Source organism: Balaenoptera borealis, assembly GCF_965194805.1.
Source record: "Balaenoptera borealis genome assembly, chromosome: 4".
In the NCBI taxonomy this organism is placed as follows: domain Eukaryota; kingdom Metazoa; phylum Chordata; class Mammalia; order Artiodactyla; family Balaenopteridae; genus Balaenoptera; species Balaenoptera borealis.
In genome coordinates, this window is record NC_138861.1 from 59,080,542 (window position 1) to 59,096,611 (window position 16,070).

A 16,070-nucleotide genomic window follows, 5' to 3' on the forward strand; every position below is an offset into this window, starting at 1 on the left:
AGTAGTTGTGGCTTGCGGGCTCTAGAGCGCAGGCTCAGTAGTTGTGGCGCACAGGCTTAGTTGCTCCGCGGCATGTGGGATCTTCCTGGACCAGGGCTTGAACCTGTGTCCGCTGCATTGGCAGGTGGATTCTTAACCACTCTGCCACCAGGGAAGTCCCCAATTACTTTTTAAACATTGGATGTGTTTCCTTTGGTAATTTGGAAAGGCTTTTTTTTTCTTATAAATGCAAATCTTTATTTCTTATTTTAATCTACAATGATTTCCCTGAGTCTTCAGAAGATTAACTTTTACATAAAATATTAAATAACAATTATAAATTATACTTTGTTGGAAAGGCTTTATTTTGTACTTTTTGTTACCTTTATAACTATAGAGTTATATAATATAGTTAATCCTTTGTAAAGTAATTATTATATTTCTGTTTCCTCCTCTCTCCCATTCATCCACCATCTGATTTTAGAAGCTGTCTTCTTTATCTTAGTGCTTACCATTAAACGTGTAAATATAATTAGACCTTATAATTAAAAATTTCAGGTCAAAAATATAATTCTGTCCCATTGACAAGGAAATCCACATACATACTCTCTTATTTTTTTTTTTTCATACTCTCTTATTTTGTTTGCATCTTCTCTTCTTTCTCCTAAGTTTGTTACTAGTATCATTTGTACATTGTTAGGTTTTAAATATTCACTTTCTATTTTGTAACTGTGATACCCACATTTGTATAACACTTAGTCCTACACTAATGGATTTACTGCTCATGTTCAGAAAATTTTCTCTGCTCTCTTTTTCTTTTCTTTTTTTTTTTTTATAAATTTATTTATTTATTTATTTTTGGATGTGTTGGGTCTTAGTTTCTGTGCAAGGGCTTTCTCCAGTTGTGGTGAGTGGGGGCCACTCTTCATCGCAGTGCGTGGGCCTCTCACTGTTGCGGCCTCTCCCGTTGCGGAGCACAGGCTCCAGACGCGCAGGCTCAGTAGTTGTGGCTCACGGCCTAGCCGCTCCGCGGCATGTGGGATCCTCCCGGACCGGGACACGAACCTGTGTCCCCTGCATTGGCAGGCGGATTCCTAACCACTGCGCCACCAGGGAAGCCGTCTGCTGTCTTTTTCTTGAATGACAATCTTTTTGGGTATAAATTTTCCTTCTTTCCTTGAGGATTTTGAGGACTGTATTCTAGTAGTTTCCTCCTCTTTAAAAAAGAGGCAACAGCGAATTTCCTGGCGATCCGGTGGTTAGGACTCTGTGGTTTCACTGCCGAGGGCTTGGGTTCGATCCCTGCTCGGGTAACTAAGATCCCACAAGCCGCATGGTGTGGCCAAAAAAAAAAAAAAAAAAAAAAAAAGAGGCAACATTTTCTGGTGAGTGTTCATCTGCCATTTGTGTTTCCTTCTCTTTTCTTATAGTATCTTTGGATAGAGACTGGATCGGTTCCTTTTTGATCGTTTCTTATCTTGTAACAAAGTGAGCCCCTCCTGGACCAGCTATCTGTAGGAGGTTCATTTTCAGGAAAACCTGTGGTCTTGTTCCAGGTTAGCAGGAATCCACCATGGTTCACAACAATGTTCCTTACAACACAAGGCTGAGTGTGGGATTGACTTATGTTATCCTTAATTTCTCTGAAACTTGTAGTTGCAGGTTTGTTCATAATGAATTGTTTTGCCTTCCGCTTGGCTTCACTGACAGATTGTTTCCAGCAAATGAGTTCCTATGTGATTATTCAGAGCCCCTCCCCTCCTGTTCCCTGGTGCCATTCAGTTCTAGGGATGGTTTCACTGACAGTCTATGAGCCCTGTTCTCATTATACCAAAGAAGGTTTTTTGTTGTTGTTGTTTTTCTTTTCAGGTTATGTCACCAACTTTGGAAAACTCTGCTCTGCCAGCTTTGTAGCCACAGATGATCTCTTGGTATCTTCCTAGACTCCTGTTTGACCTTGACAGTGCCACCTCGTTTGCTGTGGGTAGGGGTCATAAATCCTTCTTAGTTTCATCAAAGATGGACCTACATTCCTTTTTCTCATTGGCTTTATTGTGTTCTCTGAGAGGAGAATAGAGCAGTATGGTCTTTTGACTCTAATTTATTTATTTATTATTTTTATTTTTGGCTGTGTTGGGTCTTCGTTTCTGTGCGAGGGCTTTCCCCGGTTGTGGCGAGTGGGGGCCACTCTTCATCGCGGTGTGCGGGCCTCTCACTATCGCGGCCTCTCTTGTTGCAGAGCAGAGGCTCCAGACGCTCAGGCTCAGTAGTTGTGGCTCACAGGCCCAGTTGCTCCACGGCATGTGGGATCTTCCCAGACCAGGGCTCAAACCCGTGTCCCCTGCATTGGCAGGCAGATTCTCAACCACTGCGCCACCAGGGAAGCCCTTTTGACTCTAATTTAAAAACCAAAATATAGTTTCACAATTTATACCGTTTATGCATTTTATTTACATGTTTTACTCATGCTAAGATCTCTTTTAGACTGTGACTAATTACTAGTAATTTGATCTTGTAAAAACTATTCTGTATTTTTCTTTTTATAACAGCAACTGAGGCATGAAAATCTCGTGAATCTGTTGGAAGTGTGTAAGAAAAAAAAGCGATGGTACCTAGTCTTTGAATTTGTTGACCATACAGTTCTTGATGACTTGGAGCTCTTTCCAAATGGACTAGACTACCAGCTAGCTCAAAAGTATTTGTTTCAGATTATCAGTGGCATTGGATTTTGTCACAGTCACAGTGTAAGTGTTTAAACAATTATTTAAAAAGTTGAAAAGTTAGAAGAGTGTACAATGGACACCCATATACCTACCGCTGAATTCTATACTTGTGAACACTTTGCTATATTTGTTTTATGACGTAGTTATATATCTGTTCATCTATTTATCTACTTATTAATCTGTCTTATTTATGCATTTTTTAAGCCTTTATTTTTTAAATTTATTTATTTTTTTAATAAATTTATTTATTTTTGACTGTGTTGGTTCTTTGTTTCTGTGCAAGGGCTTTCTCCAGTTGTGGCGAGCGGGGGCCACTCTTCATCGCGGTGCGCGGGCCTCTCACTGTTGCGGCCTCTCATTGCGGAGCACAGGCTCCAGACGTGCAGGCTCAGTAGTTGTGGCCCACGGGCTTAGTTGCTCTGCGGCATGTGGGATCTTCCCGGACCAGGGCTCGAACCCATGTCCCCTGCATCGGCAGGCAGATGCTCAAACACTGCGCCACCAGGGAAACCCTTATTTATGCATTTTTTAAAGTAAGTTGTGGACTTCAACTCTAAATACTTCAGCTCTGCATGTCATTAACTAGAGTTTGCAGATTTTTTTTTTTTTTGAGGTAACATTTACTGAGTGAAATGCACAAACTTTAAGTAATGAGTTTTGGCAGATACATACACCTAAGAATCCATTTGTTTGTTAGTTCAGATTCTCTTGCCTAGTTGTGAAATATGAAAATCCCTGCTATTACTCTGTTGTCTATCACAACAATTTTATATCCTTTGAGAATCATATAAAAGAAATTCTAGGGGACTTCCCTGGTGACGCAGTGGTTAAGAATCCACCTGCCAATGCAGGGGACACAGGTTCGAGCCCTGGTCCGGGAAGATCCCACATGCTGGGAAGCAACTAAGCCCGTGCGCCACAACTACTGAGCCTGCGCTCTAGAGCCCGCGAGCCACAACTACTGAAGCCTGCGCTCTAGAGCCCGTGCTCCGCAACAAGTGAAGCCACCGCAGTGAGAAACCCGCGCACCACAACGAAGAGTAGCCCCCGCTCGCCGCAACTAGAGAAAGCCCGTGCGCAGCAACGAAGACCCAACGCAGCCAAAAGCAACTAACTAAATTAATTAATTAAAAAAAAAGAAAAGCAGTTCTAGGTAAAATGACACAAAGTATAAAATGAATAACTAACACATTGATTCTGCCAGTTTTACAAAATGTTTTAAGTGACATTTTTTGTGTGATTATAAAAGTAACAAATGCTGATGGTAGATGTGGGGCTGGCCCTGTGACCTTTACCATGGATGTCTAGGATGTAATAGAAATTGGTAGCTTATGCAAAATGCTCAGCAATGCCAATTAGGATGCTGGTCCTCTGAATTTACAATAAATATATTTTTTAAAATTTCAAAATGCAGTTTACTTATATTAGAGAACTAGGCCTAATAATTTGTTTTGCCCAGCTCTAGAATTTTTAACATTGTCTCCCAGTGTCCTGTTTTCTCCTTCCATAGTCTCTCTTTTAGAAATCATAACCAACTGACCTTGTTTTAGCCCCTTTACATTTATAATTGCTTGATGAGTGCCTCCACTTGGGTACTCAGAAATCCACTTAAAAGCCTATATGGCTAAAACTAAACTACTAATTATTCTTAATCAAACCTAACTTTTTCCAGACTTTTGTATTTTTGGTAATGGACCCACTGTTCTTTTAGATTCCCAGGTTTAAGTAAAATATCTGAGATTACTTCCTAAATTCTGTTGATTCTTTTTTTTTTTTTATTCCTCTTTTTTTTTATTGTGGTAAAATATACATAAATAATATTTATTTTAACCATTTATAAATATGCAGTTCAGTGGCATTAAATACAGTCACAGTGTTGTGTAACCATCACCACTGTCTATAACCAAAACTTTTTCATCATCCTCAACAAAAACTCTGTAACCATCAAACAGTAACAACCCCATTTTCCCTCCCACCAGCCCTTAGTAACCTCTATTCTATTTTCTGTCTCTATGAATTTGCCTATTCTAGGTACCTTGTGTAAGTGGAATATACAATATTTGTCCTTCTATGTCTGGCTTATTTTACTAACATAATGTTTTCAAGGTTCATCCATGTTATAGCATGTAACAAAATGCCATTCCTTCTTTGGCTTAATAAATGCCATTGTGTGTATATACCATATTTTGTTATTCATCGGTTGATTGACACTTGGGTTGTTTCCACCTTGTAGCTATTGTGAATCATGCTGCTATGATCATTGGTGTACAAATATTTGTTCAAATCCCTGCTTTCACTTCTTTTAGATGTGCAGTGTAGGTAGTAGCAGAGTTCTTGATTCTTGATTTAAAATATTTCTACACTGTACCTCTTCCTTTCCATTCCTTTGAGCCCCAGACTAGTTTAGGCCCTTATCACCTCCTAGTTGTCCCACTGCTGTTCTCCCCACTTCTGGTCCCCCTCTCTGCTTTACCTTGTTCATGGCCAACATCTTCTTTAAACACCCTGTTGGTCATGTCACTTCCATGGGTTCCCATGGCCCTCACAGAAGCTCAGACCTCCCATGGTGGCAGTTGAGGCATAACCTAGTACATAACCTCTACTCCAGAAAAAACATTTCCCCAGCATCTCCTGATCTATTCCCATCTTCACTCTTTTGCTCTTTTTGTTACCCTCACTTGGGTTGCCCTTTCATTTCTACATTTATCCAGGTCACACTAGTGTTAAAGACCTGTCTTAGAGCCCACCCTTTTCCACAAAAATTTTCCCTGACCAGCCCCGTCTTCAATGACAGCTTTACTCTCTTAGTCTTGAGAGCAGTCCTTATCAGAGCAATTGATTTGGTAATTAATAATATATATTTCATCCAATATCTTTGATCGTTTAAATAAAATTTTAAGCATAAATGTTCTTTTTTTGCCAACTAGGTCCCAGGTTCTTTAAAGCCAGGAACAGTTTTATAGACTTTTATTTGTACTTACTATAGGGACAAAAACAGTGCCCTGCATATGACAGGTGCTCAAAAGTAATTAGTTTGCTTAACTTGATGTGCCAATATATGTCATACTCTGCTTTTTGTCTTAGATCATACACAGAGATATAAAGCCAGAGAATATATTAATCTCCCAGTCTGGTGTTGTCAAGTTATGTGATTTTGGATTTGCACGGACACTGGCAGCTCCTGGGGAGGTTTATACTGATTATGTGGCAACCCGATGGTACAGAGCTCCAGAACTATTGGTTGGTGATGTCAAGTATGGCAAGTAAGACATCAGCAAGGTGGGCGGTGGGGAGGGCAGATTTAACTCTCTTTTCTTGATAAAATGGAACATGTTTTTTTTTTTTTTTGAAGTTGAACATGTTTTCATGTGTTTATTGGCCATTTGTACATTTTGTTTGGAGAAATGTCTATTCAACTCCATTACCCATTTCTTTTTTTTTTTTTTTAATCAGTCCTCAATTTTATACACATCAGTGTATACCTGTCAATCCCAATCGCCCAATTCAGCACACCACCATCCCCACCCCACCGCGGTTTTCCCCCCTTGGTGTCCATACGTTTGTTCTCTACATCTGTGTCTCAACTTCTGCCCTGCAAACCGGTTCATCTGTACCATGTTTCTAGGTTCCACATGAACATGTTTTTAGTATGATGAAAGATCCCTCTAACACTGAATGGAAGTTTTCAGTTTAGAGAACTTTATAAAGTTATTTGTAAACATTTTTGGTGCTTCCCCTTTAAACATGCTTGTGAAACAAGTTGGCATGAGTATAATTATTTTAAAGGTAGGGAAATCAAGGTAAGTGGTCTGTTTTTAATAGTAAGTTAGAAAGAGGTATATTTATCACTTGTAAAGAGAGGTAGCATTGACCGGGTAAGTCTGACACTTGCAGTGAGGCAAAGTAGCGTGGGCAAGGGTGAGGGTAGAAACGGAACTGTGTGAATAGTTTTAAAAACATAAATCGTCTTCATAAATGAATTCTTCAAAGAGGAAGGGATTGGAAGTTTTACTGATTTTGATAGAAATCATTCTAAAATATTTTTTTGCAATTTCTCTGTTTTCAGAGTACACGTCATTTAATATTTTCTTAATTACTCTGAGCTCTCATTTTACCGCCATACTGTCACTTTTGTACCACGTTATAATTCCACTATGGCCTTAAGCAATTTCAAGGTAGTTGTCTCTATGGTAATGATGCCGGAATATTCTTTAAGTTTTTGTGACCGATTTTTAAGACAGTTTCTCTATTTCTCCCTATTAGCTTTCAGTTCTCCATGTTGTTTGTGTTCGCAACATCCATCTCCTTCTGGTATGCTGTTTTCAGCGTATAGTGGGATAGACTGATGAACCTTGTCAAAATCATGTGTGAACAAAAAATGAATAGCCACTGAATGGAAACCCAAAAGGCTTATTTTCAGAATAAAGTATACTTAACAACTGTTTTGACTCTTCGGAGGTCTTTTCCCTCATGTCACATGATTGAAGTTTCTGGAAATTTGATTTATGTAAAATTGGAAGTTAGTACTTTAAGTTTATAGGGAAATGTATTTTGTGGAGTAATTTAAGGCTTACTACTACTTTTTTCAGTACCAAGAATACCAAATAGTAATATGCAGAACAGATTCAGTCATAGTAAACATATTAGGATGCCAGGTTTTACACCACATTGCTTTTCTTTCAGGGCTGTTGATGTGTGGGCCATTGGCTGTCTGGTAACTGAAATGCTCATGGGGGAACCCCTTTTTCCTGGAGATTCTGATATCGATCAGCTATATCATATTATGGTGTGTTTGGGTAAGATTATACACCTGCATTTTAAATTTTAGTGATTTTTTTCCCCGTGTTTTTGTTGGTGTATATTTATTTTACAAGCTGTTGGTACATTAAAGATGACACGTGTTTTGAATGGTTGTAGAGAGCAAGTAGGAAAACCTCATCTATCTCTCTCTTTATATATATTCATTCATTCAGTCATTCTCAGTCTGGCTTTTGTCTATCTGACATATGGTTCTAATCATGCTCTCACCTGCCCTCCTGCCAAATCCCCCCCTAAAGGAAAGAGCAAACATTGTACATTCTCTCTGCACTTTTGCATTCAATAAATCACATGTAGAGAGAATACAAATGATCATATTATCTTTGGGTCAGCAAGCATTTGGTGTTATATGACTATTACCCTCATTCTCATCTTCAAACTGAGAGACACAGGGACTTCCAAAGTAATTTAATCTTGCTGCAGTTCTGACTTTTGTTGCTAGTGCTTTGGACAGAATTTCAAAGCTAGACTATCAAAGTCATCTTACATTTGTTGAAATATCAACTTTCTGTTGGGTGATGGAGTTTGTAAAATGGAAATAATGGGTAATTACTTGAGGGTTATTTATTTATTTATTTATTTATTTATTGGCTGTATTGGGTCTTTGTTTCTGTGCGAGGGCTTTCTCTAGTTGCGGCAAGCGGGGGCCACTCTTCATCGCGGTGCGCGGGCCTCTCACTATCGCGGCCTCTCTTGTTGCGGAGCACAGGCTCCAGACGCGCAGGCTCAGTAGCTGTGGCTCACGGGCCTAGTTGCTCCGCGGCATGTGGGGTCTTCCCAGACCAGGGCTCGAACCCGTGTCCCCTGCATTGGCAGGCAGACTCTCAACCACTGCGCCACCAGGGAAGCCCCCTTGAGGGTTATTTAACTCTTAGATTTTAGTTTCCAAGTTAGAAGTTCAGTAAACAATACAATGGTTTCTTATTGCAGAATTTTCATATATATTTTATATTAGGTTAGGTATTAAAGTTGAGAGAAAAGATAAAAGTGATCAAATCAGCCCTTAGATACAGATACACTGGGCAAAAATTAAATTCTCAAAGGGTGGAACTTATTTATCTAGATTAGATTCTCACCATATGACTATTAATATTTTCATCTTTGGTCAGCACTTTATGCTTTGTAGTTAGAAATGCAGTGCTGGTACTTATATCTAAGAAATTATACAATGTTCTTTACCTGTGCTTTTCCTATGCTCCCTTGCGTCTTCAGTTCTATGTATAGTAGCGTGTGAACTTTTCTGAATGAGTATGTTGAGATAAGAATGTTAATTTCTTTCGCGTTGACTTATGTCAAAGCCACCTAAAGACTGCCAGGCGCCACCACAATAAGAGCACTGTTGTGTTCGTTGGTTTTGCATGCGGAGAGAGTCCCCGCTCTACCAGCTGTGTTACCCTCATCTCTACTCCACACCACCTGTCCCATGATGCGTAATGACAGAGATGTGTGCCATTCTCACTGCCAGGTAATCTCATTCCAAGACATCAGGAGCTGTTTTATAAAAACCCTGTGTTTGCTGGAGTAAGGTTGCCCGAAATCAAAGAAACGGTTCCTCTTGAAAGACGCTATCCCAGGCTCCCTGAAGTTGTGATAGATTTAGCAAAGGTAATCTACCTTTTCTTTGCGCTTTCTGACAGGGAATTTACGTTATGGAGATTTGATTTTTTCTTCTTTTTTGCTTGTCCAGTTGATCTTTCAGGACAACAGTTTCCTCCGATGATTTAAATTTTTGTCCATTAAGAGTTTTATTTGGTGGGCGTGAGGATGGAGGGACTTCAGAGATACAGACCTGAAAATTTTGCTTGTTTTAAGAAACCATTTCATATTATCTGGCAAGTCTTAAGTGTGAAAACATTCTCATAATGAGATGTTTTTAATGTTTAACATTTAAAATGCAAGCCTTGCGTAAGTGGAAAAGGGAAGAAAAATAGGGTAAGAAAATAAAAAGAAGGGTAGAGAAGCAGGAAAATATTAAAGTCTAAGGCATAGGCTCATGGCCTGTAGTGTATTGTTAAAAAGGGGCTTTTGCTTAACCACTAGATTCACTGAAGCTAATTTTTAAATGATCATCACCTTTGCCTTGTATTTGATTGAGGAAGATATTAGGGAGATTCTCACTGGATCAAATTGTCTCTAAAAGTGGACCTTTTGGAATTATTAGCTCAAAAATTTCTTATTAGTTAAGATTGTCCTAAAGTGTTGATAAACTAAGTATCTCTAAAAGAGCAGGGTCACATAACATTTACCCAAGATATTTTTTGCTTTTTTACTTCTTCGAATAACTCATTAAAAAAAAGCTTAGTAAGCTTATAACTAATTATAACAAGTTCTTAGAATAATACATTGTCACTTTTCTACATAGTCTAACAGATACAAATATTTTTCATTGAGACAAGCTTTATGATCTGTCTGTGAAGAGATTTAAAGGGAATAAAGGTAAAACAATATTGTCCAACTCATGTCCCTTATGGTAGAATCATATAACTTTTTAAACATTTTATTATAGGAAATTTCAAACGTAGAAAAGAAAGTAGAAAAAGCAGTGGTGTAATGAACCCTCACGAGCTAGTCATTAGCTACAACAATTAACAATATTTGGAAAATATTTCGTCTATCCTGTCCACACACTCAGCAACTTTTTTTGGGGGGGAGTATTTTGAAGCAAATTCCAGATATTATATTATTTCACTTATAAATGGCTTAATTATTTGTAGAATTTTCTTATTCATTTAAAGCTACTTATTGAGTCCCTTCTATTCTAACTGGCTGAGTGGTTCCAATGAATCAGAACAAGATATAATAAAATCTATAATAAAATGAAAGAACATAGATAAAATAAAATCATCTATGTCAAGTATCTAGCACAGTAATAAGCACAGAGTAGGTTCTTTCCCTTCCATTCTGTAAGTACTTTAAATTTTAAACACTCACAAAAATTCTTTAATATCATAAAATGTCTAATAAGTGCTCAAAATTTCATTAATTTTCTCATAATTTCTTTTTATAGTTTGAATTAGGATCCACATGAAGACTAGAGTTCGCAATCGGTTGATATGTCTTTTAAGATTCTTAATTTACAAGCTCTTCTTCATCTCTTTGTTTTTTGTTTAAACCTTGCCATTTATCTGTTAAAGAAAATAGGTTGTTTGTCCCTTAGAATATTCCACATAGTGTAGTTTAATATGTTCCTTTGTGTCCTGTATTTTGTATAAACTCACAGCAGAGCTAGAGCTTGATCAGAGTCAGGTTGATTTTTTGGCAAGACTACTTCATAAGAGGTTTGTATATTTCTGTCCAGAGACACTGAATGTCTGGTGTTCTTTCTTTTTGTGATATTAGCAATCATTGGTAGTCATTGTCTAGATTTGTGCTTTATTCTTTATCATTTATTATAGATGTTTAAAATTCATTGACTGTGAAAAGGAATTTTCTATATTTAGAAATGTAAACGTAGGCAGTTTTTCTTTGGTATGAACTGTATGTATTTCTTGGTTTCCCAGAAATGCTTACATATTGACCCAGACAAAAGGCCCTTCTGTGCTGAGCTCCTGCACCATGATTTCTTTCATATGGATGGATTTGCTGAGAGGTACAGTACTGTGTTTTCTAGGTCATATCAACCTAGAGTTAAAGTAAGGCCCCCATAACAGTACATAACAGTAACAAACAGTATTTCTCTTATTACTCTACCCACCTACTATTACAGGAGCTCAAATATTTACCACCCTACCTCCATCCACCCTTAGCAATAATGCATTCCTAAGAGTGGTCCCCTGCATTCAGTAAATTAGGGCTCTTGGTTTTCACGAAGCAGTCCCTTCATGCTTTCTTTCTGTCTCCCCCGGTGACATCTACCACTCAGGTCACTGATTTCTGTGTTGCTACCAGCTGTGTGATGCCATCATCTTGGGTGCTGATGCATTTGCAAAGGTGCCATCTCCTGTTGCTGCTGAACTCATACCACACCCAGTCCTATGACACTGCTGACGCTGCTGATGTGCTGGAGACCTTGATGTGCCAAACCTGTAGGTGCCAGAGTGGCTGGCATGGTCTCCTGTGCTGTTCCAGCTGCTGGCATCAGTGCAGCTGACAAAACAGAAAGTAGTGAGATGAGTGGCAATGACATTGCTTTATATTTTTGCAAATCTATTTACTATCTAGCTGCATAAAAGATAGCTGGGTTCTCATATTTGCTTCTGCATTCGATTAGTTGTGATATGTTGTTTTGGTTGAAATAAATGGAGAAACTCTGGCCTCACACAAATATGTAGTTGGAAAATGGAAGAGTATTTTAATAGCCCTTTTAGATTACTGTGGGTATTCTTCTTTGATTCTATACCAAAACTGACAGTGGTAGTTTCTTTAACGTTGCTTGCATTGTGGAATCTGAAACCATATCAATGAACTTCTTATCCCATTACATTAAAATCCACTTATCTAACTTGCACTTTGAATTGACCTTTTAGCCATGCATGCTTCTGTAGCATGATGCATTAGTCATTTGGAAAATATTGTTTTGCTAAGTTATGCAGAGCTTTAAAATGTTGACATTTCATTATACAATATCAAAAAGTCGTATTCTCTCTCATCAGAGAAGTCTTTAGTATTAGGAATCTGCTAAGTTCATGGTAGTGGAGACAAGTTGAACAGGATTCTAATTTTGCATAAAAATTTGAATTTTATCATTGATGCAAATATTATCAGTTGTTTTCCTTGAAGTAACAATCTCCTTTGTTCATGTTTTAAAAAGAAAATATCTACTGAATACCCCAAGTCTGAATAATAATAATAATTTTTTTTTCTATCAGTCTTTCAGGTAATAATGTTGTCCCATGAAAAAAGTGGCTAGTTTAGCTTGTATCTCAACCAGTTACACAAGTGCTTTTCTTCAGACAACCATTGCACTTTTTTTTTTTTTTTTTTTTTTTTTATAAACAAATGATTTTTTTTTTTAATTTTTATTTATTTATTTATTTATTTTTGGCTGTGTTGGGTCGTCGTTTCTGTGCGAGGGCTTTCTCTAGTTGTGGCAAGTGGGGGCCACTCTTCATCGCGGTGCGCGGGCCTCTCACTATCGCGGCCTCTCTTGTTGCGGAGCACAGGCTCCAGACGCGCAGGCTCAGTAATCGTGGCTCACGGACCCAGCTGCTCCGCGGCATGTGGGATCCTCCCAGAACAGGGCTCGAACCCGTGTCCCCTGCATTGGCAGGCAGACTCTCAACCACTGCGCCACCAGGGAAGCCCAACCATTGCACTTTGATTTGTAGCAGAGGTACTTTATGCGTATTCCTATTTTGTCACACAGAATGTGGAAAAAGATATGTTCAGGGGGTTAGATTTAATTAAATAAATATATATATTTTTTACTGCTCCATCAGGGACATTCTTAAACAAAACTGCCCCCCACCTTTTAACCTGAGAATGTGTGGCTAGGAAGGATACAATAACTGCTAGTAAAGTTTGGTGCCACTGCTTCAATTCTTGGTAAGGCACCTGCAATTTTACCCCCCGTTGCTTTTTATACCATCAGTGCAAATGTCAACATGGTGAAAAAGAAGTCGCCTTCGTAATAAGATAAGAGCTTTGACCTCGTGAACCTCCTGAAATGTTCTCAGGGATTCCCAGTTCTGCAGACTACCTCATTTCTTGTTTTGAATAACACAGTTGAGTTTAATACTCAATTTTAAAAAATAAATATCTTGAAAACCATTTTTTTTCTTGATTTATCTGTCTCATACAATCTTATTTTATTGACAAATGTATTTTTATGTAGGTTTTCTCAGGAACTGCAGTTAAAAGTACAGAAAGATGCCAGAAACATTTCTTTATCTAAAAAACCCCAAAACAGAAAGAAGGAAAAGGAAAAAGATGATTCCTTGGGTGAAGAGAGAAAAACACTTGTGGTACAGGTAAATTTCCATGTTTTAATGTGTATTAAATTTTAAATTTAATATATCCTTAAATTGGGGGGTGGGGGGCAGGGAATAATGAAGATCTTAAAAGTTTCCTGAGTGGCTAACAAGTTAACTTTTAGCTTATTTGTAAAAATGTATCTTTTCTGTAGACATTACCTGTTTAAAAAAAATCTTAGCGTATCATGTACTGAGTGCCTACTGTATGCCAGTCTGTGCAATAGGGCTTGTCAGGAAATCACCCTCATCCAAGAGCATTTAGACACACGTGTGCACACCCACATGCAAACACATGGACACAAACACATGCACACACCATTTTTTTGCCTTAAATGATAGGAGAGAAAAATATAATTTTTAGAATTTTATATAAAGTAAAGCATTTAAAAATTGAGATTTGGGTACTCAATTTATTTGAAGTTTACTTTTCTTGGTAATTTCTCCAGAATCTATTCTTGGTAAGATAATTCAAGTCTACCACCAACCCACTCCCATTTTCTCAAGTGAACCCAAAGAAGAAAGAGTCCTCAATTCTGTGTTCCCTGACTCTAAATATATGAGAACAAAAGCGAGCATGCTTGAGTCCTCTTCCATTGTTTTCCACTGAAATATAAATGTGATATGTGTATATATCATTAAATCTGATATATATATATATATATATATATATATATATATATATATCTCAGAGCTAGTGTGAGTCTCATTTTCATTTGAAATAGATGTCTGACTGAGAATCCCAGGTTTAATTATAGTTCCATAGGTAGAATAAGAAAAACTGGAGCACAAGAAGATGATATCTCGGACTTCCCTGGCAGTCCAGTGGTTAAGACTTCCAATGCAGGGGACCCTGGTTTGATCTCTGGTCAGGGAACTAAGATCCCACATGCTGCACGGCACAGCCAAAACATTTTTTTAAAAAAGGTGATATCTCTGGAATTCTGCTTTCGTTGATAAGTACTTTATAGGAAAAGGTGATTTTTCATTCTCCTCAGATTATTAATGTTATTAACATTTTTGTAACAGGATACAAATGCTGATCCCAAAATTAAGGATTCTAAAGCATTTAAAATAAAAGGATCAAAAATGGATGGAGAAAAAGTTGAAAAAGTCAGTCGAGCTTCAAATGCCAGCTGTCTCAATGACAATGGGATGAGCCACATCAAAACAGTGCCTTCAACAAGCCTCCGAGATTGCAGCAATGGCAGCATGGGCCACACAAGAAATCCAGGCATGGCAATTCCTCCACTTACGTACAACCTTTCTGCAGTGGCTCCCACTATTAATTCTGGAATGGGAACTATCTCCAGAGTTCAGAGTTACAGGTATGAATTAGGAAAATAAGAACAAAATGTTGTTTAGGGAAAGGACATCTTTACAAATTGCAAATATTTATCAACTCAGCCACATGTATTATTACTCTCAGGTTTCTGAATCCTTTTCATTCTTGTCAGGTTACTGTTTCAAAAGACTTCTTGGCCAATGTGATAAAAATTATTAGCATTTGATCAAAAAATTTACCTGAGTCCTAAGAAAATAGGTGTGTATTGTTTAAGGTGAAGACAATCTATAGCTATTTAGTCTAATAACACAAAAGGGGTTTGTCATTATAAAAGAGATAATTGGTTTTGAGCATCTGCTGCCACATGGCATGGCTGTGGGCATTTAATTGTACGAAGAAGCTCCTGTTGGGAATTTCGCGGAAAGGAAGGTAATTTATTGGCATTGAAGGCTGGGTGGGAGGCATGAGGGTAGTGGTAAAGGACAGAATGTTTCACCAGATCTATGAGCATCGTATATTTAAGAATAGGCATTAAATTCTGATTAAACTGCATGTCACTTGGTATTGGGTCTTTTGATTTTGTGCTTGAAAAAAATAATTACTGCTGGGTCTAACGCAAATTTTTTTATTGCTTTTGTTACAGAGTGGATGAGAAAACCAAGAAGTATTGTATTCCATTTGTTAAAACAAATAAACATTCTCCATCAGGAGTTTATAATATTAATGTGACCACATCGGTAAGTGAACTATTTCAGAGGCAGAAGAGCAAACATTAGTCATTCCTAGACTTTCATTAATAGTGAATATAATAGTGAAGAACTGAGAGTTTTATTGGGAGACGTATCATAAAGTGGAAACTTAATTATGGATATATCATCCCAGCGTGTCAAAATCATAAATGTGAAAGACAAGTTTAAGTTTCAGAAGTCTGGAAATTTAAATATAAGATGTTATTATTATATAGAATGGATAAACAACAAGATCCTACTGTGTAGCACAGGGAACTATATTCAATATCCTGAGATAATGGAAAAGAATATAAAAAAGATACATATATATGTATAACTGAATCACTTTGCTGTACAGCAGAAATTAACCCAACATTGTAAATCAACTATACTTCAATAAAAAAACGATGTTATTATTAAAATGACATCTGTTTTAATTTTTTCAGTAATGGTAAAGTTTCTTAACCTAATGCTTGGTGATCAGTTCTTTTTTAGAGTAGATGAGAAGATAAGTTGTCTTGTCTCACCCACACCAGGTTTCTGGTGGAAATATTCTATTTATTCATTTAATAAATATTGATTATCTATTATGTTTAAGTCACTGAAGAAGAATAAGTCAGTCTTTCTC

At 37.6% G+C, this 16,070-nt stretch overlaps 1 protein-coding gene across 3 annotated transcripts in view; it reads left to right on the forward strand.

Moving 5' to 3' along the window:
• The window catches only part of CDKL2 (cyclin dependent kinase like 2), a 36,996-nt gene that overhangs the window by 8,639 nt on the left and 12,287 nt on the right, over window positions 1-16,070 (forward strand). For 2 of the 3 annotated variants that reach the window (XM_082390220.1, XM_082390219.1), the window contains exons 3-10: window positions 2,529-2,723; window positions 5,787-5,965; window positions 7,386-7,498; window positions 8,986-9,125; window positions 11,021-11,109; window positions 13,294-13,429; window positions 14,459-14,757; window positions 15,358-15,451. In XM_082390220.1, coding sequence (XP_082246346.1) covers window positions 2,529-2,723; window positions 5,787-5,965; window positions 7,386-7,498; window positions 8,986-9,125; window positions 11,021-11,109; window positions 13,294-13,429; window positions 14,459-14,757; window positions 15,358-15,451 — 1,245 coding nt within the window. The remainder of the gene's footprint in view (window positions 1-2,528; window positions 2,724-5,786; window positions 5,966-7,385; window positions 7,499-8,985; window positions 9,126-11,020; window positions 11,110-13,293; window positions 13,430-14,458; window positions 14,758-15,357; window positions 15,452-16,070) is intronic. The other variant, XM_082390221.1, reaches the window with a different exon arrangement.